At 45.1% G+C, this 22125-nt stretch overlaps 1 protein-coding gene across 1 annotated transcript in view; it reads left to right on the forward strand.

Annotated features, from left to right (window-relative positions):
* Nucleotides 1-22125, forward strand: part of RASEF (RAS and EF-hand domain containing) — a 174996-nt gene that overhangs the window by 42468 nt on the left and 110403 nt on the right. The window contains exons 2-3 of the mRNA XM_063913812.1: nucleotides 10839-10985; nucleotides 13079-13169. Coding sequence (XP_063769882.1) covers nucleotides 10839-10985; nucleotides 13079-13169 — 238 coding nt within the window. The remainder of the gene's footprint in view (nucleotides 1-10838; nucleotides 10986-13078; nucleotides 13170-22125) is intronic.

Genomic DNA, 22125 nt, shown 5'->3' on the forward strand with positions numbered 1-22125 from the left:
AGGCCGTCAGGCTCTCAGAAGCACCCTCTATCCCAAATTGTTGACACAGATACCGACATGGATTCTGACTCCAGTGTCGATTACGATGATGCAAAGTTACAGCCTAAATTGGCTAAAGCCATCCGTTATATGATTATAGCAATTAAGGATGTGTTGCACATCACAGAGGAAACCCCAGTCCCTGACAAGAGGGTTCATATGTACGGGGAAAAAAGGCAAGTGGTGACCTTTCCCCCTTCACATGAGCTAAATGAGTTATGTGAAAAGGCTTGGGAATCTCCAGATAAAAAACTGCAGATTTCCAAACGGATGCTTATGGTGTATCCTTTCCCGCCAACAGACAGGTTACGCTGGGAATCCGTCCCTAGGGTGGTCAAAGCTTTAACACGCTTATCCAAAAGGGTAGCCCTACCGTCACAGGATACGGCCACCCTCAAAGATGCTGCGGATAGAATGCAGGAGGGTACCCTGAAGTCCATTTATACACATTCTGGTACCTTACTCAGGCCAGCGATAGCATCGGCCTGGGTATGTAGTGCTGTAGCAGCATGGACTGACACCTTGTTGAGGAACTGGATACCTTAGACAAGGATACTATATTAATGACCCTGGGGCATATAAAAGACGCTGTCCTATATATGAGAGATGCTCAAAGAGACATTAGCCTACTGGGCTCTAGAATAAATGCAATGTCGATTTCTGCCAGAAGGGTCCTGTGGACTCGGCAATGGACAGGTGATGCCGACTCAAAAAGGCACATGGAGGTTTTACCCTACAAGGGTGAGGAATTGTTTGGGGAGGGTCTCTCGGACCTGGTCTCCACAGCTACTGCTGGAAAGTCGAATTTTTTGCCATATGTTTCCTCACAGCCTAAGAAAGCACCGTATTACCAAATGCAGTCCTTTCGATCACAAAGAGGCAAGAAAGTTCGAGGTGCGTCCTTTCTTGCCAGGGGCAGGGGCAGAGGAAGAAAACTGCACAACGCAGCTAGTTCCCAAGAACAGAAGTCCTCCCCGGCTTCCGCTAAATCCACCGCATGACGCTGGGGCTCCACAGGCGGAGCTAGGCCCGGTGGGGGCGCGTCTCCGAAACTTCAGCCACAAGTGGGTTTACTCCCAGTTGGATCCCTGGGCAATAGAAATTGTGTCTCAGAGATACAAGCTGGAATTCGAAGATATGCCCCCTCACCGTTACCTAAAATCGGCCCTGCCAGCTTCCCCTTTAGAGGGGGAAATAGTGTTAGCGGCAATTCACAAATTGTATCTTCAACAGGTGGTGGTCAAAGTTCCCCTCCTTCAACAAGGAAAGGGTTATTATTCGACCATGTTTGTAGTACCGAAACCGGACGGTTCGGTCAGACCCATATTGAATTTAAAATCCCTGAACATATACCTGAAAAGGTTCAAGTTCAAGATGGAATCGCTCAGAGCGGTCATTGCAAGCCTGGAAGAGGGGGATTTTATGGTGTCTCTGGACATAACGGATGCATACCTTCATGTCCCCATTTATCCGCCTCATCAGGCGTACCTCAGATTTGTGGTACAGGATTGTCATTACCAATTTCAGACGTTGCCGTTTGGTCTCTCCACGGCACCGAGAATATTTACCAAGGTAATGGCAGAAATGATGGTACTCCTGCGGAAGCAAGGGGTCACAATTATCCCATACTTGGACGATCTCCTCATAAAAGCGAGGTCAAGAGAGCAGTTACTGATCAGCGTAGCACGCTCTCTGGAGGTGTTAAGACAGCACGGCTGGATTCTAAATATCCCTAAGTCGCAGTTGATTCCTACGACTCGTCTCCCTTTCCTGGGCATGATTCTGGACACAGACCAGAGGAAAGTGTATCTCCTGAGGGAGAAGGCTCAGGAACTCATGACACTGGTCAGAGACCTGTTAAAAACAAAATAGGTGTCGGTGCATCACTGCACACGAGTCCTGGGAAAGATGGTGGCATCATACGAGGCCATTCCATTCGGCAGGTTCCATGCGAGGACCTTTCAATGGGATCTCCTGGACAAATGGTCCGGATCACATCTTCAGATGCATCGGTTAATCACCCTATCCCCCGGGGCCAGGGTGTCTGTCCTGTGGTGGCTGCAGAGTGCTCACCTATTAGAGGGCCGCAGATTCGGGATTCAGGACTGGGTCCTGGTGACCATGGATGTAAGCCTCCGGGGGTGGGGGGCAGTCACACAGGGAAGAAATTTCCAAGGCCTGTGGTCAAGTCAGGAGACTTGCCTTCACATCAACATCCTGGAACTAAGGGCCATATACAATGCCCTACGTCAAGCGGAGTCCCTACTTCGCGACCAACCGGTTCTGATTCAGTCAGACAACATCACCGCAGTGGCTCATGTAAACCGACAAGGCGGCACAAGGAGCAGAGTGGCGATGGCGGAAGCCACCAGGATTCTTCGCTGGGCGGAGACTCACGTAAGCGCACTGTCAGCAGTGTTCATCCCGGAAGTGGACAACTGGGAAGCAGACTTCCTCAGCAGACACGACCTACACCGGGAGAGTGGGGACTTCATCAAGATGTCTTCACACAGATTACAAGTCGGTGGGAACTGCCACAGATAGACATGATGGCGTCACACCTCAACAAAAAGCTACAGAGCTATTGCGCCAGGTCAAGGGACCCTCAGGCGGTAGCTGTAGACGCCTTGGTGACACCGTTGGTGTTCCAGTCGGTCTATGTATTTCCTCCTCTTCCTCTCATACCCAAGGTACTGAGGATAATAAGAAAAAGAGGAGTAAGAACAATTGTCATTGTTCCAGATTGGCCACGAAGGACTTGGTATCCAGATCTGCAAGAATTGCTCACAGAAGATCCATGGCCTCTTCCTCTAAGACAGGACCTGTTGCAACAGGGACCCTGTCTCTTCCAAGATTTTCAGCGGCTGCGTTTGACGGCATGTCGGTTGAACGCCGGATCCTAGCAGAAAAGGGTATTCCGGAGGAGGTCATTCCTACGCTGATAAAGGCTAGGAAGGACGTGACAGCTAAACATTATCACCGGATATGGCGAAAATATGTTTCTTGGTGTGAGGCCAGCAAGGCTCCTACGGAGGAGTTTCAGCTGGGCCGGTTCCTTCACTTCCTCCAGTCGGGAGTGGATTTGGGCCTGAAGTTAGGCTCAATTCAGGTCCAGATTTCGGCCCTTTCCATTTTCTTTCAAAAGGAGTTGGCTTCTCTGCCAGAAGTTCAGACGTTTGTGAAGGGAGTGCTGCATATTCAGCCTCCTTTTTTGCCTCCAGTGGCACCTTGGGATCTTAACGTGGTGTTAAGTTTCCTGAAATCGCACTGGTTTGAACCACTTAAAACAGTGGAGTTGAAATATCTCACGTGGAAGGTGGTCATGCTATTAGCCTTGGCTTCGGCTAAGCGCGTGTCAGAATTAGCGGCTTTGTCTCATAAAAGCCCATATCTGGTTTTCCATATGGATAGAGCGGAATTGAGGACACGTCCACAATTTCTGCCAAAAGTGGTCTCATCCTTTCATATGAACCAACCTATTGTGGTGCCTGTGGCTACTCGTGATTTGGAGGATTCCGAGTTACTAGATGTAGTCGGGGCTTTGAAAATTTATGTTGCCAGAACGGCTAGAGTCAGGAAAACGGAGTCACTGTTTGTCCTGTATGCATCTAACAAGCTTGGTGCTCCTGCTTCAAAGCAAACTATTGCTCGCTGGATCTGTAACACGATCCAGCAGGCTCATTCTGTGGCTGGATTGCTGAAGCCAAAATCAGTGAAAGCCCATTCCACTAGGAAGGTGGGCTTTTCTTGGGCGGCTGCCCGAGGGGTCTCGGCATTACAACTATGCCGAGCTGCTACTTGGTCAGGTTCAAACACGTTTGCAAGGTTCTACAAGTTTGATACCCTGGCTGAGGAGGACCTATTGTTTGCTCAATCGGTGCTGCAGAGTCATCCGCACTCTCCCGCTCGTTTGGGAGCTTTGGTATAATCCCCATGGTCCTTACGGAGTACCCAGCATCCACTAGGACGTTAGAGAAAATAAGATTTTACTTACCGGTAAATCTATTTCTCGTAGTCCGTAGTGGATGCGGGGCGCCCGTCCCAAGTGCGGACTTCTTCTGCAATACTTGTATATAGTTATTGCTTAAATAAGGGTTATGTTATAGTTGCATCAGGCTTTATCTGATGCTCTGTTATTGTTCATACTGTTAACTGGGTAAAGTTATCACAAGTTATACGGTGTGATTGGTGTGGCTAGTATGAGTCTTACCCTGGATTCCCAAAATCCTTTCCTTGTACTGTCAGCTCTTCCGGGCACAGTTTCTTTAACTGAGGTCTCGAGGAGGGACATAGAGGGAGGAGCCAGAGCACACCAGAATACAAATTCTTTCTTAAAGTGCCCATGTCTCCTGCGGAGCCTGTCTATTCCCCATGGTCCTTACGGAGTCCCCAGCATCCACTACGGACTACGAGAAATAGATTTACCGGTAAGTAAAATCTTATTTTCTAGCATTTATATAATGATACCTTAATTTGTGTGAAAGTAGTGAAGGTGTTAATATATGTAGGGAATGTTTTTTGATTCTTTGAGAAATCCTATAGGACGCATGAATGAAATATAAAAGGATGTAGTTCTTGGAAAACACATACTCTATAAAAGAGTATTATAGTTGTAGAATAATTATGGTAATCTGATAACGCATAATAATGTTTAGGACTTGATAACACTGCGTGACGTGAGCTGAGTGTACTTCTACCACTGGAGCTAAAAGATGTAAAACTAGAATAGTGAGATTGTAGGGATATTAAATCAACATACGGTAAATGATAGGGCTCAGCTTTAGAGGCTTTCTTGTCTTCCCCCCTATTATGTTGTTTGACTGTTTATTAAAATAAAAAGTGAAAATAATCAGACTATGTGCATACAGTTGCTGTGACCTTTATTGTAGTTCTGTTTGATACTAGGGCAGTGGTCGCTTATTAAATACGTCCTCAGATGAGATGTTCCACTCAGATAAAGTACTGGATTTATACAATGGAATTTAGCCTTGTCCTTTTTTTTGCTTCCTCTGCTAATGCAGTTTGTGGAAGAAGCATATACTGTACGTCAAAAGGCTTATTTACTAATATATACAGTATGTCTAATGGGGCTGAAATCCAATGACAAATTCCAACTGAAACAACAGACTGTTAGCTAAGGTGGATGTGTAATGTCACAGTTCAAAAGGGTGCACCTTATTACAGTATGTCTGTACTCGGCTATACCTTTCTTTGTAATTAGCATGACTACTTTGATTTCTGAAGTACTTTCATTATATATTTGCACTTAATAACACAGTACAAAGGCATACAAGTAGAACATATTTGCTTTTACCCATTGCAATATGTTTGGACACTTTACTGGTCCTGCTTTGAGCAAAGCTAATATCTGACCGGCTGCTCTTGATTCCGAGTTATTCAGTTGTACTGTATGTTTTACTTTATATATTTGGCTATCAATAGGCCTTTCTGCAAATAATTCTTATATTCCTTTCGTCAAGACTTAGCAGTGGCGATAATGGATAAAACTCTTATCTCACAATGGAAAAAGAACACATATTTGGCATTGGTACACTGCAGTAAGAAAACCTGCATACAGTGACTTATTACAACTGCCTTGACTATACTCATTTTTATTAAATCAATTTCCCTGTGGTTCTGTTGTCATGGCTTAAATGGTGGCAACAAAACTACAATATGTCATGTTCTTTATTGTTTTGCCTGCATAAACTAGACATCTAAAGGTGTGTACACACGGAGTGATTTTGACTGAGCAATTTACCTTGAACTGGCAGTAGGAGATTTTGACTAACTTTACCAGGGACTTTGAAGTATGCAAGCGATTTTGGCTATGGGCAATTTTGACTAAATAGGGGGATGTTTTCACTTTTCCAGTGACATAGTCGAAATTGACGTCCCTACACAGTCTATTTTTCATAGCGATAGCGACCATAGTGATTTTGACTATATAGTCAAAATCGCTGAGCCATATCGCTCCGTGTGTACACACCTTTAATTGTGGGGATGATGAATGAAGAAGTGAAAAGAGTGGAGACGTGAGCCAGTGTAGAAGTTTCCCATGACAACCAATCAGCTTTCGAAGTGCATTTTATAAACTTATAGGTAGCAGCTGAACAGGGGCGTCCCTATGCCCTGTGACACCTGTTGTGCTGTAAGTTCCCCCTGCACTCAATAAAGGCGCGCACCGGCAAAACACGGGCATGGTCTTGTGAGAAGGAGGCGTGGCTTTGCGGCCCAACCCCAATTATATCACTTTGAGGGTCTGGGAGATGATGGGCTGCTGTGGCTGCTCTGCCGGCTATTACACAGGTGCCAAGTGCTGCACGTAATGTTTCATTGCAGCATCCGGCTCCTGTCACTGAGGAAGAGCTGGAATTTTGGTGTCACCCCGCACCCGCCTGGTAATGCCATTGCAGCTGATTGGTTTTCCATGGGCAACGTCTCTGCTAGCACACTTCTATATTCTTTTCACTGCTTCATACATTTTGCCCTGTGTTCTTTGTGTTTGTGTGTCTCCTTTTGGTGCAATCCTTACTTGATCAGAAGTATGTCTGTATACCATACTTGCCTAATCTCCCCCAATTGTTGGGAGACTCATGATTTTTCAGGCTGTCATCCGCACCCACGTAAGAGTGGCCAGATCTCCCGCATCCAGCCCGCTTCCTAGTGAAGCTAGCAGGATGAGGAGATTTTACAGGGAATTGCGGTACGGAATGGAGGGGGCAGGGCTTAATGATGCAGATTTGCATAATTTAGCCCTGCCTCCTTATTGCGGAACTGCAAATTATGGCATTTTTGGAGTGGAGCCTAGTGACTGACAGTCCGGTCCAGCCCCCGAAGGTGCAAGCAGAGTCTCCTCTCTGGGCTGGTCCTAGAGAGGAGACATTAAAGTAGGAAGGTATGGTAGACTGAGTGTTTAAAAAATCCAAAAGGCTAGAATACGAGTGTTTGCAATTTCCCTGGCATCCCTCAAAGAAAATAATATTTCAAATTTGTACTGCAGTCTCGGACTGTTACATGCAGGGGCCACCGGGGGAATGCAGTTGTAGGGGTCCATGTTTAGGGATGTGGCCTATTTCAGGGAGTCTCCTGCAGAATGAGGGACGGTAGGCAACAATGCCTGTACCCCTGTATACCAGTCCGGCCCTGTTGTGCAGTAGACATTGAATATTAGTCAGAAACTCAACCGTTAAAGTGTATAGGAAATCACTCTATAGAGAGGCATGTATGTCTCATTTTACTTCTGATAGCATAATAGACTATCTGTGGGGAAATACATCTACCCAGTGGGCTGTCACTGTCTAGTAGTCCTTAGTTTGCCCTGCTCCACTTGTCCACATGTCCGTGGTTAGGTGGACACTGGGTACAACCGCAATTTTCAGGACACTGAGGACACTTTTCTTAATGTCCCTGTACAGTCCGGGAATCACTTTCCTAGTGAAGTGGAATCTAGATGGGATTTGGTATCGGGGACACACTACCTCCATCAATTGTCTAAATCCCACTGCACTAATGGCAGATACCGGATACACGTCTAACACCAACATAGCTGTCAAGGCCTCAGTTATCTGCTTTGCGACAGGATGACTGCTGTCATATTTCATCTTCTTTGCAAAGGACTATTGGACAGTCAGTTGCTTAGTTGACGTAGTACAAGTGGTCTTCCAACTTCCCCTCTGGGATGACAATCGACTCCCAGCAGCAACAACAGCAGCGGCAGAAGGAGGAAGTGGTTCTTGATCTTTCCCTATTTTATCCTCCAAATTAATGTTCTCCATTATTTTTCTTGAGTTATATAACAATATGCGGAACAGGAGAGTGTACCTCTACACCACACAGTACAAATCCTGTAAAAATTATTTTGATTAAATATTAATAACCCCTTTATTTGTAGTAAATAATATACAGCACAGGACAGCACCACTGAACTTATACGGCAGCACCACTGGACTGGACTTATACGGCAGTACCACTGGACTTATACAGCAGTATCACTGCACTTATACGGCAGTATCAGTGGACTTATACGGCAGTACCACTGGACTTATATGGCAGTACCACTGGACTGGACTTATACGGCAGTACCACTGGACTTATACGGCAGTATCACTGGACTTATACGGCAGTACCATTGGACATATACGGCCGTACCACTAGACTTATACGACAGTACCACTGGACTTATACGGCAGTATCACTGGACTTATACGGCAGTACCACTGGACTGGATTTATACGGCAGTACCACTGGACTTATACGGCAGTACCAATGGACTTATACGGCAGTATCACTGGACTTATACGGGAGTATCACTGGACTTATACGGCAGTTCCACTGTACTAATACGGCAGTATCACTGGACTTATACGGCAGTACCACTGGACGTATACGGCAGTACCACTGGACTGGACTTATACGGCAGTACCACTGGACTTATACGGCAGTATCACTGGACTTATACGGCAGTATCATTGGACATATACGGCAGTACCACTGGACTTATACGGCAGTACCACTGAACTGGACTTATACGGCAGCACCACTGGACTTATACGGCAGTACCAATGGACTTATACGGCAGTACCACTGGACTGGACTTATACGGCAGTACAACTGGACTTATACGGCAGTACCACTGGACTGGACTTATACGGCAGTACAACTGGACTTATACGGCAGTACCACTGGACTGGATTTATATGGCACCAGCACTGGACTTATGGCAGCACAGGACACCACCACTGGACTTATGGCAGCACAGGACACCACCACTGCACTGGACTTATACAGCAGCAGCACTGGACTTATGGCAGCACAGGACACCACCACTGGACTGATGCAGCACAACACAGCACCACTGCACTGGATTTATAGAGCAGCAGCACTGGACTTATGATGGCACAGGACACCACCACTGGACTTATGCAGCACAACACAGCACCACTGCACTGGACTTATACAGCAGCACTGGACTTATGGCAGCACAGGACACACCACTGTGACTGGACTGATGCAGCACAAGACACCACCACTGGACTGATGCAGCGCAAGACAGCACTGGAATGACACATAAGAGCAGGTCACACAACTTTCCCGCACAGACAGACACTGAGAAGAGAGACACGTCCTCTCTCTACACTCTCCAGCAATGGAGTGAAAATAGCGGCTCCTTATATGGAATCCAAAACCCACGAGAATCCGACAGTGGGATGATGACATTGTGTCTCGTTCTGGTTTCCGAGTCTGGCGGGAAGTCCCGAGCCAGACTCGGATCCGGGCTTCGGACATGAAGTTCGGGGGGTTCGGTTCTCAGAGAACCGAACCTGCTCATCTCTAGTTGTAACCAGAAGTTATGTTGGCCACAAATAACCTGATTCTGCTATTTGGCCAGAAAGATGAACACCTGATTCAGTGTGTGTCATACCGGGCTGTCCTACGTTTTGGCTAAGTGGCCTGGTAGCAATTCAAGGAAGTTAGTCCAGTTATCAGGTGACCACATACAGTACACTGGTAGATTTTGATCTCCTGCCAACTGGGATTATGGACTTGAGTCAATTAATTCAACTGATTTAGTTCAGATTTTTTTGCAATGTTATTATTTGTTCTTGACCTCAAAATTTGGCAATATCAGGCAAATATTTTGTCAATAGAGGAAAAAGAAAAGTGCAGGTGCACACTCTATGCACTAAGATTACTGGTAGTCAAAATAATTTCCATAAACTCTTACAATGGGAGGCAGTCTATTTACCACCTGCCAGGATCTCGGCGGTCAGGATGCCGACGCCGGAATCCCGACCCCAGCTGAGTGCCTCGAAGTGACACGCTGCACTCGCTTCCAGGATCCCGACTGTCGGGCTCCCGGCGCCGGTCTACTGACTGCCGGGATTCCGACCGCCGGGATCTCGTACTGATCGCCTTACAATTAACATGGAGTATAAGTGAAGTTCTTAGCACAGATTTGGCCAAATATGTATGCCCTTCCACCACGTCAGGTGAACTTTACTAGACGGGTCCCTAGCATCCCTCATACTAAAACATTATACAGTATAAATGTATCCTGGTCTTACAATTAAATAGTGCCCATTTTAATATGTAGTCAGCAGTGCTAATGAAAACCACATGAGGGTAGATGGGAACAATGCCAATTCCAAAATGAAGGTGCCTCACCTTCAAGTGTACAATATATACACAAATATAGAGGAAAAAGGTGTGGACTTGCCACTGTACAACCTATTTTTAAACATAATAAGAGGTGCCACCCTACTGAGGCTTCTGGTACCACACAGGAAAAAGAAAAATGCAGGTGCACACTCTAATCACTAAGGATAGCGATAGTCAAAATAACTTTGACAAACCCTTACAAGTAACATGTAGTATAAGTAAGTATAAGAATATAAGCGAAATATCTTAGCACAGATTTGGCCAAAAATATGGGCCCATCCCCCGGGTCCTGGTGAACTTCATTAGACGGGTCCCTAACATCCCTAATGCAAAAGGAGGAGCTGTGACCAGTTCTATGTGGGAGTGATATGTGTGTGAGTATAGGTGGGGGGGGGGTTGTACTATTTAATCCAAATGTCTGCCTAGCTGTTTAAAAGTAGAACAATTGCATAATTTTGTATGGAAAATAAAAATACAATTTGAATATTTATGATTTATGGATGACTGTGTGGCCAGCTGGGTGGCTGGTCATGATGACCCGTTTTTTTTATTTGGAGGCCTAGGGCTGGAAACCCATCAGTCCCATACAGCATACTGTACTATGAAAGTACTTATTAATAGTTCCTTCCACATTGCAGGAAAGAACAAGCCAGCATACTTTACCAGAACATCACCATAGTGGAACCACTATTAATCCAACAATATGAACATGTTATCAGAAACTTTGTCCGGGAGATCAGACTTCAGAGCACAGAAATGGAAAATCTGGCTATTGCAGTGAAAAGGTAATTTTTTACATATTTTATTAAATGCTCATTAACACTGGTGTTTATATATTTGTGTGGTTCATTATATTACTTTATATTCCCATATTTGGAAAATGTATCTTGGCAGCGCAGGAACCAGTTACCTTTCCTCATGCTGGTCTATGTTAGTCTGTTGTATAGATAGGCTGGTGTGATTGGCTATCCTTATGTCTGTACCCAGTGTGAATGAGTGCTATATAATACAGTGCCAAATCATGTGGGGGACTGGTACTGTAAGCCAGTGGTTCTCAACCTCGGTCCTCAGGTACCCCCAACAGTTCATGTTTTCAAGGTCTCCTCACAGGATTGCGAGTGAAATAATTAGCTCCACCAGTGGCTCTTTTATAATGTGTCAGTGAGTAATGAACACACCTGTTCAACTGCTAGGTGACCTGGACACCATAACCAATGGAATATACAGTAGATAACCTGAAATATAGATGCTGTAAGGGTTATTTAGCGCTGGAAGAAAGAGTATTTAAAGCGCATATTTTTTGAGCAAATGCACATATATGATCACCATGTGCATATGTGTGTTCATGGCTTCTTTATATTTGTGTATAGATGTTTCACATGGCCATTAGAGGGATGGCACTCTAGAAGACATACTGCAGCAAAAGTAAAATATAGGATTTCCCATACCAGATGTGTTGGGTCTGGCATTCGGGATCCGGTCAGGATTTAGAATGTGGGTGGGGTGGGTTAGTGGTAGGGGTAGTATTAGGGGTAGGTTAAAAATACTGCGATCCATCTCGATTCTGACCATTGGGATCCCACTGTTGGTATTCTAACTGTTGGTATCCAGACTGGTGGGATTTCATACCCAACCCTGACACTGTCGCAAATAATGACTGGATCCGAAAACTGTGAACTCTTGCCTAATAAACTCAACTTGCACCAAACTTGCAGTGTTATGTAAGGGGCTGATTTAGAGTTGCACGCAAGCTCATTTTGTGGATTGATCTTGTGATGTTTTGCACTGCACATGCATCTGAGCAATGCATATGTAACTTTGAGCAACTACTGATGATTCCGTGTTGTATGCAATGCCGTTGCATCTCTACCTGTGGCAGAATGGGTGCAACTAAGCTGCAGTTTGGCAATTGCACATAGACTACTTAGGTGAGCTGGATGCCAATGCAATTTTATGCTAATGCCGCAGCTGATTGGCTATCTACTAATCCGCTGCAATGTGCAAATAGTCGCACTGGCTAGTGGACATCCTTAGGATATTCAGAATGTCCGATGGTACATGGCCGCCAATGGCAATTCCGATTTGTGTCCCCCAGCTGTAACCATCGGGAGCATGAGCAGATTAGATCATTGGGTCGCATGCATCCACCCACCTCAGAATCAGGCCCTAAGTGTTCTGAGAATGTCATAAGTATGTATGCGGAAATGCAGGCTATGCAGAATTGTGTTTCCATAGAGATTCAGCTGATTTTGGCCCGATTGTACAAATGCGTTCAGTCTGTGCCAGCCCTCATACCTTGAGTTTTATTCCAGTGTGTCAGTCAGCATCACAACTGTGTCTTTTGTCTTTGGGTGCAGTGTTAGGGGCATTACTATGGCTGATTCACATTTATATCCGTTTTCCATCAAAAACTCAGGTCCGTCCTGGGTAAGTGAACACGGATTCAAACCGTGTCACAGAGGCTTGAACAGCGGTGATCCGGCTCTCTGTATGCTTTTAGTGTGACACGGGTCGGATAACCCGGGTCACATCGTTCACACAGCATGCTGCCATTTTGATATGACCCTTTACCACCAAACCTCGACCCTGTTTGCCTCGGCAACAACCCAGGTTATAAGTTTGGTGGAAAAGGGTATAAATAAAGAACGTCTCAAGTCATCCAGCTCCAGTTAAATGCTGTACCTCAGCTGCTGCCCTTATTTTAACATTATTATGCAATCTCACACAACTAGGTGGATCACATCATAAATGGAGAACAACAAGTGAGAAAGACAAGCATTTGCTCTGTGGACTTCCGTTGTACATAACTGGCCCTTTATATATACAGAAGATAATAATGTTGCAGTATTCATTGATTGGCTTTCATTTGAAATTACAGAGCACAGGACAAAGCAGCAATGCAGTTAAGTGAGCTGGAAGAGGAGATGGATCATCGGATACAGGCTGTGGAGAAAAGAATAAAGAAAGAGGTTAGAATTATCTTTATACAAAATATAGGCAACAGAGTTTGCATTGCAGTTTCCAGTGTCACCTGTTTTATTCAAGTGATCGTTCCTAGCCAGACATTTCTTATTGATATAAAGTTCACATACTGTACGTATAAATAGGATACAAGGTGGATTCATGTGACGCAATTGTGTGACTTGTCTGGTCAGTAGTCAGCTCAATTCAGGCAGTTACTTTATACTTTATACTATGTTGCTTTAGTGCTATTTATATAATTTCTGTGTACCTATGTACTGGCTTACATGTGTACTGCCAAGCAGCAAGCATAATCTGAACTGAATATTATGCACATATACTGAAATTCACAAATGCTCAGTTTCAAATGGCTTATTTGGCAGCTATAGTGGTCATACTGGTTTCTCAGCTTCTCTGTGACATTTCTTGTTTCTCACTACAAATAGTGCCTCTTAATTTTATTGCAGGGTTATTACTGGGCCTAATACCAATGGAACATGCACTAGACGGTATTAATCTGGTACAAATTATTAGCACTAGACCAAGAATAAATGTGTGTGTTTTTTAAATATATTAAAGTTCTGCCTACTGTAGTATAGATTTATAGCAGGGTTGTGGTTTTTAGCTATAGGATATACTATCAGCAGGCTAGAAGAAGTTATTCTCACTGATGGACTCTTTGCAGAAGAGAGTACACTTTCCCTTCAGGAACCAGTACCTGCCTCCCCAGGGTTAAGTACCAGCAGTCAGAAAGCAGCTCTGCTCTGCGACTGGTCATAAGGAGGCTCTGTAAGTAAAGAGAAATAGTTTTGTAACTCCATTAAAGCAGAATGTATTGACCTATAGCGCCACATTCTGCCACATTTCGCATTGATACTAATCGCATATGTAATAACATATGCGATAAGTATTGCAGAGGACAGCTCTTCCAAACAGCTGCCCTTTCGAAGCCGGCAGTTCTGGGTTTCCGCCCCCGGGAGTTCCTCTGTTCATGTGGCGACTGCAGGGGCTACTGTAATAGATCCGATTGGACCCCTCTCAGGAAGAAAGCTTAAAGAAGCCCATAGAAACTTTGGTGCTGATGGGGAGAGATTTATGAGGTATTAAAATATTATTTGTGGTTAGAAATATGAGCAGAAATAGGAGATTGTAAGTATGTAAGGCAATTTCCTGAGCATTTTGTTAGGCATGATAGATAGCAGTACACAGTACAGTATGTGAGGAAACCATTAGAAGTGCAAATTTTGTCAATATTGTTATACATGCACTTTGCATGAAAGTTTTTTGAAAGCATTGTACTACTTGTGTGTTCTATGGCTGACATTGAGGTCAACACATAGGGGGATATCCAATTATCCCCGGCCGTTTTTCTGACTTTTTTCCGATGTTTCACCAATTTTTTTTTACAGGCTATCCAGATTGATCGCCTGTAAAAAAAAAAAACCTTTCTCCCGAAAACACACAGGTTCAGTGAAACCTGTGTGTTTTCATGTGAAACAGCCCCATTTTGCTGTTTCCGGGGATTCTGCTTCGCCTGCCGGAGGCAGGTGAAACAAAATCCCAGATAAGCCGCTGCGGGACAATTAGCCCCGGTAAATTACCGGGGCTAATTGGATATCCCTCATAGTGTAAAGAGTAGCTAGGCTTACAAAGTTGTTACAGAGAGGTGCTGAAAATGTGTTTTAGTTGAAACATGATGTACCTGGGACGCACCAGGAGACTGTGCTGTTTAATTGATATGCGACACTTGTATGTTGTGTGTGACTGTGTCTGTATACGGAGCACAACAAAACTTGTATTGGAAAAAAGCTGCAGCTGATACATTGTAGCACTTCGTATGCAGATTCAGAGACTCATGCTGAGTACACACTGATAGATATATCTGCAGATCAATGGGATCTGCCGATATATCTGTAGGCGGATCGGGCAATGTGTTGTGCACACACACTGACCGATCCATCGTGACTAACATCACGAACAGGGCGGGCATTTACATGTGCCCATCCAGTTGAGCCGTCCATCACCGCTGGCTTGTGCAGGAAGTGTACGGGTGGTCGACTGATTGCCCATACACATAGAACGATGCACCAATATATCTACATGTGTGCTGCAGGGCCAACGCGATATCTCTGTGAACGACAGTGTTCACAGACATATAGTTTGTACACACTGGCCGACGGAACAGCGATATATCGGCCAGTGTGTATGCACCTTCAGTTGCACACAGATATACAAATTGCATATCAAATTCTGGTGCATCTAGTCACATTGCATAGTGACTGAGGTGCATTTTCAGCAAAAACAGACACCTGGCACCAGCAGAGTCTCATAGGACCTGGCATGCATAGTTGGGCTGTTTGACACGACTGCAGCAATGTTGTATAAGAACACATCTGTAGGTTGAATATAAGTAGACTTATAGTACTATCGCTTTAAACCAGGTGAAATGCAGGCTTGAAGTCAGCCAGCCACAGTACCTGTGTAATTCTTGAGTGTCCCAGTTTAAAGGAATATGTGGAGTTGTACTAAGACTAAGGGGGTATTCAATTGTAGTCGGAACTGACGTCTTGTCGGAAAGACGATACTTTCCGACTTTTTTAGGTTGGAAACCGTTTCGACCTATTCAATTCCATGTGTTTTGTCGGAAGCGCGGACAAATCGGCAGGTTTTAGCCCTGTTTCCGACAATGTCAGTCCGACTTTAAAAAAAGTTGGATTGGCATTGTCGGGAACGGCCAAATCCTGTCGGATTTGGCTTCTCATTGAATACTGAGATGTCGGATCCTTTCTGTCGGAAAGAATCCAACATCAATTGAATATTTACCTTAGAGCACAGGTTCTCAAACTCGGACCTCAGGACACCACACAGTGCCTGTTTTGCAGGTAACCCAGCAGGTGCACAGGTGTATTAATTACTCACTGACACGGTTTAAAAGGACCACAGGTGGAGCTAATTATTTCACTTGTGATTCTGTGAGGAGACCTGCAAAACATGCACTGTGTGGGGACTGAGTTTGAGAACCTGTGCCTTAGAGAGTGATAAGTGGACTGAGATAAAGTACCAACCAATCAGCTCCTAACTGCCATGTTACAGGCTGTGTTTGAAACATGACAAATAGGAGCTGATTGGTTGGTACTTTCTCTCCACTCTATCACTCTCCAAGGCTTAGTACATCTGCCCCATAGTATGGTAAGCCTAGATAAAAGCATGGTCTTGAAGAATGTATGGATCTCCAAACGGTCACAAAACTATCCAGTATTAGATCCCCTTTAAAACTCTGTAGACATGTGGAGAAAATACATAGCATCAAAGAGAATTCCGAAACTTTAGGCCATGGGCTCTCAAGCTTTGTTTTCAGAGCCCCAAACAGTTAATGCTTTCCAGGTCTCCCCATAGAATTACAAGTGAAATAATTAGCTTCACCTGTGGATCTTTTAATATCAATCAGTAAAGCTGTGCATACACTATGTCACAGGTTCTCAAACTCGGTCCTCAGGACCCCACACAGTGCATGTTTTGCAGGTCTCCTCACAGAATCACAAGTGAAATAATTTGCTCCACCTGTGGACCTTTTAAAATGTGTCAGCGAGTAATTAATACACCTGTGCATCTGCTTGGTTACCTGCAAAACATGCACTGTGTGGGGTCCTGAGGACCGAGTTTGAGAACCACTGCACTATGTAATTATCAGACAGATAATATGACAGATCTTGCTGGTTGGAATGAAAATCTGGTAATGGATGAGAGCAACTGACCATCGACCATTTGCTTCTAAACCCTGGAAAACATACAAAAACTGTTGTTCATACAGGTTAAATCACGGATTTAACCAATTTGTCTGACAGGTTTTGCCCTGTTAGGGGTCCTGAGGACCAAGTTTGAGAACAACTGCATTAGCCAATGATTTAAGGCAGGGATGGGGAACCTTCGGTCCTCCAGCTGTTGTTGAACTACACATCCCAGCATGCCCTGCAACAGTTTTAGCATGGCCAAATAGCAAAACTGTAGCAATGCATGCTGGTATGTGTAGTTCAACAACAGCTGGAGGGCCAAAGGTTCCCCATCCCTGATTTAAGGAACCAAGTATGAAATGTGAATGAAGATATGCATCTTTACATGCAGGTGAGTAATATTCACAATAATGAAAGGGGCCACTTACACTTTACATTGTGGTTTCATATCCATGCTTCTAAATATAAAATGGAAGAAAAAATCAACATAGGTGGTAATTCTGAGTTGACCGCAGCAGCAAATTTGTTAGCAGTTGGGCAAAACCATGTGCACTGCAGGTGGGGCAGATATAACACATGCAGAGAGAATTAGATTTGGGTGGGGTTATATTGTTTATGTGCAGAGTAAATACTGGCTGCTTTATTTTTACACTGCAATTTAGATTTCAGTTTGAACACACCCCGCCCAAATCTAACTCTCTCTGCACATGTTATTTCTGCCTCCCCTGCAGTGCACATGGTTTTGCCCAACTGCTAACAAATTTGCTGCTGCGATCAACTCTGAATTAGACCCCAAGTGTAATATTATTTAGCAAAATGGTACACACTACACAATTTGTAGTGCAATCATGGCACCTGTGACCACTCCTCGTGTTGTGTGTACACATAATTCAACGTTTGATGAATTGCGTGGTTGCATTGTCTCTTCTGATTGGCTGCATATAAGATGGGACGATACATGTACGACCCGGTGTAGTCACATGAAGCATGTAATGATATATCATGCTGCCATGCGGTGGATCATGCAGTGTGTGCAAGAACATGATATATTGGTACATCACATTGTCATGTTGCTGGGTCAGCTGATTGCTGAAATATAGCGAAGCTGGGTAGAAACTTAATGCTGATATATAGCGAAGCTGGGTAGAAACATGCCAAATCTAATCTAATTGTTTAACTGATCAATCAGCATACAATTACTTTGTGTCAGGCTTGATAACAGTTTAACATCTGGTAATAACAATTGCTGACAAGTTGCAGTTAAGGGGGGTAAACACGGAGCGATGTTCACTTAATTTCTAAGCAATCTGACTAGATTGTTTAGAAATGAAGAACACATTGCTCCGTGTGTAGAGGTGCCGGCGATAGCGATGCGCGGTCCCACGCGTCGCTATCGCTGGCTCTAGATTTGGCATGCATGAATGCCAAATCTAGTAGATCGCTCATTTCCCTGCTGGGTGAAATGAGCATCCCCCTCCCCCCCTCGCTCAGCTCACATCGCGTTGTGTGCTGAGCGGGGGGGGGGGGGGGAGAAATGTGTGCTGAGAGGTCTGTGCTAGATCGCTCAGCTCCCATCTTCTCCTTGTGTACCCCCCTTTACTGTACATGTATTGTTAATGGCCACATGAAGTAATACAATGCATGGTACTTAATATAATAGCAAAGCAAACTCTCAAGAAATAGTCCACAACCAAAAATTTTTACAGCACTGAATGATAAAAAAGAATAACAAACACTTGTGAATAACTTTATTGACCACAGTCTAAAACACAAACTGCACACAATGGCAAAATTCATGTAGTTGAGATATTATTTTGCAACTGCGAATTGGTGAGAATACCTAAAAGCCTGTGACGTGCGGTCAGGGTGGGCAGGGGCGGCAAAGCCTCAGCTCTTATACTCCAGTACACTCTAGAGTTCTGAGTATACAAATTATTCAAATAATACAAAGAATATATTTATAACTTTGAAATAGCCTCTTTGTATTATTCTTATCATCTTTGTGCTATTCTAATCATTAGTCAAAAGTCACCACCAAATCATAAATGTGTGTGTAACTCTGGCTCTGATACTAGCTAATGCCTCACCAGCCACTGACCTCACCGCACCTCACTGCTAAAAGCTATGGTGCATATGTTGCACAGAGTGTACACACAAAGGCACTGTTGGGATCGAGATGCACAGTATCAGACATGTTGTGAAAAAGTGATAGGCGTTCCTGGGCAGTAACTGGGAGGTGGCTAGAAATACATGCAATAATGGTCCCGTAGGCGTACTAAGGTAAGGCTTGTTTATGCAAGCGGCTGCATTCACAGCGTCACAGTTGCAGGGATAGGAGTCCATAGTCCTGATGGAGAAACTGCATGTAGGGCTGGTGCAAGTTCCCATGGTATGACCAGTGGTGGTGTATAAGGACACACTAATCAATATCACTGCATGCTCAGACGCTGAGAGTGGGTATCTCAGTCCTTGCACATTCAGCCGCATGGATGTACACATCGGAAGGAGTTTGTAGTGCCATTTGCATAAAGGCACAGACGGCTGACTGCCATTAGATGCTGCTGTTTGCGCTTCTGCATTCACCTCCTCATCAGGCCTATTATTCCAGTGCCACTGACTAGGATAATTCCACTCACAGGTTCTGTAATTGTAAGGAATTCTCATTGAAGAATCTTCACCAACACAACTAATAATGATGTGAACACATAATGATGATAGGTCACACAAGTTCTTATGCACAGCTCTTATCCATCCTTTTCATAAATACACTACGTAGTTAATCACTCAAGGACTAGTGAATAACACAGCAAGCAGTTGTCATGGATTAGCATGGACTGTGAAATAATAACAATAAAGATATTGGATTGGAGAACCAATAAATATGCCGTACCACAGCAGTTTATCTGATATACTCAACTGGGAATGGACACAATATAGAACAGTTATTCCTGCGAGTTGTGTAGTGCCTTAGTAGTGTGCCCCTTAAGTGCCCCATATACTACAACAATAATGCCCGATTTTATCCAATTTCCACCTTTCGGGACAATAAATCGGATGAAAAGTGGCAAATCGGATGTGTTTTACATCATATCCGATGCACGGTTCCGTGAGCACCGGATCAGAGCCCCTAAGTCGTTGGTGCTGCACTAATGATATATCGGAATTGGATGGAATCAGATGGAAAAAAGTGTGGTTTTTGTGCATGCAATATTTTGCATGCGATGTATCGCACAAGTGTGACTGGCATTCTCCAGGACCCAGCCCCCCTAGTCCTCTAATCCAGCCCATCAGATATATCTTATGGTACAATTGTATGCCATAAGATATATAACATGCAATTTATAGCAGCTTGATCAATCGCATGCAATATATCTTATGCAAAAAAAGTACAAAATTGTATGGAATCACTCCCGGGAAGGTCCCCGGAGAGTTCAAGGGAAATCGCATCCGACTTCGGGGCTAATTCAGACCGGTTCACTCACTAGGGTTTTTTTTTGCAGTCCTGTGTTCGCATAGTGCCCATAACGGAGTGTATTTTCGCTTTGCAAGTGTGCAAACGCCTGTGTAGCAGGGCTGTACAAACAGATGTTGTGCAGTCTCTGAGTAGCCCAGGACTTACTTAGCCGCTGCGATCACTTCAGCCTGTCCAGGACCGGAATTGACATCGGGAACACTCCCTGCAAACGCTTGGACATACCTGCGTTTTTCCAAACACTCCCAGAAAACGGTCAGTTTACACGCATGCCTTCTTCCTGTCAATCTCTTTGCTAACGCCCGTGCGAACGGATCCTTCGCACAAACCTATCGCTGAGCAGTGATTCGCTTTGTACCCATGCGATGCGCCTGCGCATTGTGGTGCATACGCATGCACAGTTTAGACATGATCGCCCGCTGTACGAAAATGCAGCCTAGCGAACAGGTCTGAATTAGCCCCATCAGCCTCAGACATATCGTTGTAGTGTATGTGGCCCTTTAGCAATTAAAAGTCTGGCACAAAACTCCAAAAGGGCACTATGGTATTTCTAGAATGAACAGCCTGCCCTGCTTCCCATCCTGGCAGCACTGTCTCTGTCTATTTGGTCAGCGCTGTGTTCGGTGATTATCAGCTCTTCATCTGAGCTACTGTATGAAAGCTTGTGTATGAAAGTTAATGTTACTCCAGTAATAATAGTTACTTCCTAATGTGTTTCATCCTGTATATGGGCAGGGCCGGTTCTAGCCCTTGTGGCGCCCCGGGCGGAAAATAGGGGCGTGGCTTCATACAGGGCGTGGTCAGTTACGCCCCCTGTAGAGTTGTGCCCCCATTTGTGCCCCCAGTAGCGCCATTTGTGCCCCCAGTAGCGCCATTTGTGTCCCCAGTAGCGCACTTAAAAAAAAAAAAGGATACTTACAATCCCTGCTCCGAGTCCCGGCCGTTGCAGACCTCCTCCGCCGCCGCTACTCTCGTCGGATCTATGGGAGAGACGTCATGACGTCTCTCCCATAGCACAGCATAGACACTAGAGGTCAATCATGACCCCTAGCGTCTGTGCCAGTCCCACAATGCTGTGCCGTGCGCGATGAGGTCATCGCGCACCGCACAGCAAAGGTCCTCTGCACGAAGGGAAACTAGACGGATAGCGTCTAGTTCCCTTCACTGCGGGGGGACCAGCGGGGGACACAGCGGCAGCAGGGGGCACAGTGGCGGATCTTGCCATGGTGCGGCGCCCTCCGGATGGCACCGGCGCCCTCCGGATGGCACCGGCGCCCTCCGGAAGGCGGCGCCCCGGGCAAAAGTCCTGCTTGCCCGTGGCAAGAACCGCTACTGTATATGGGATGTCTTCAGAGGTGTATCACAATAGTTATTGGCTAATGGAAATAAGCATCACTAATTTCTTATTTACTTTTATTTACAAGATGGCAAATGGTTCAATAGCACTGTTCCATTGTGCTGTGCATACACTCAGTGGCATCAGTGGCATCACTAGGGGGGTGCGGGAAGTGTGGGCCCCACTCAGGTGTCACTCTCCGAAAGTGACACCAAAATGCAGACTGCTACTCAGTTGCAGGAGCCGGGTGCTCCACTGTGACATTACCTTCCTGTCACAGTGTAGGAGCCTGCAGTACAGGCAGACTAGTCTCCGAGGGCAGCCCAGCGTCTCTGGGAATGCTGGGCACACCCCCAGGAGTGATGAAAACGGGGTCGCCTTTTTCCGCAAGACCTTTTTGGACAAAAGAGCGCACGGGAGGCTTT

The sequence above is a fragment of the Pseudophryne corroboree genome, chromosome 1 (genome assembly GCF_028390025.1).
Source record: "Pseudophryne corroboree isolate aPseCor3 chromosome 1, aPseCor3.hap2, whole genome shotgun sequence".
Lineage (NCBI taxonomy): Eukaryota > Metazoa > Chordata > Amphibia > Anura > Myobatrachidae > Pseudophryne > Pseudophryne corroboree.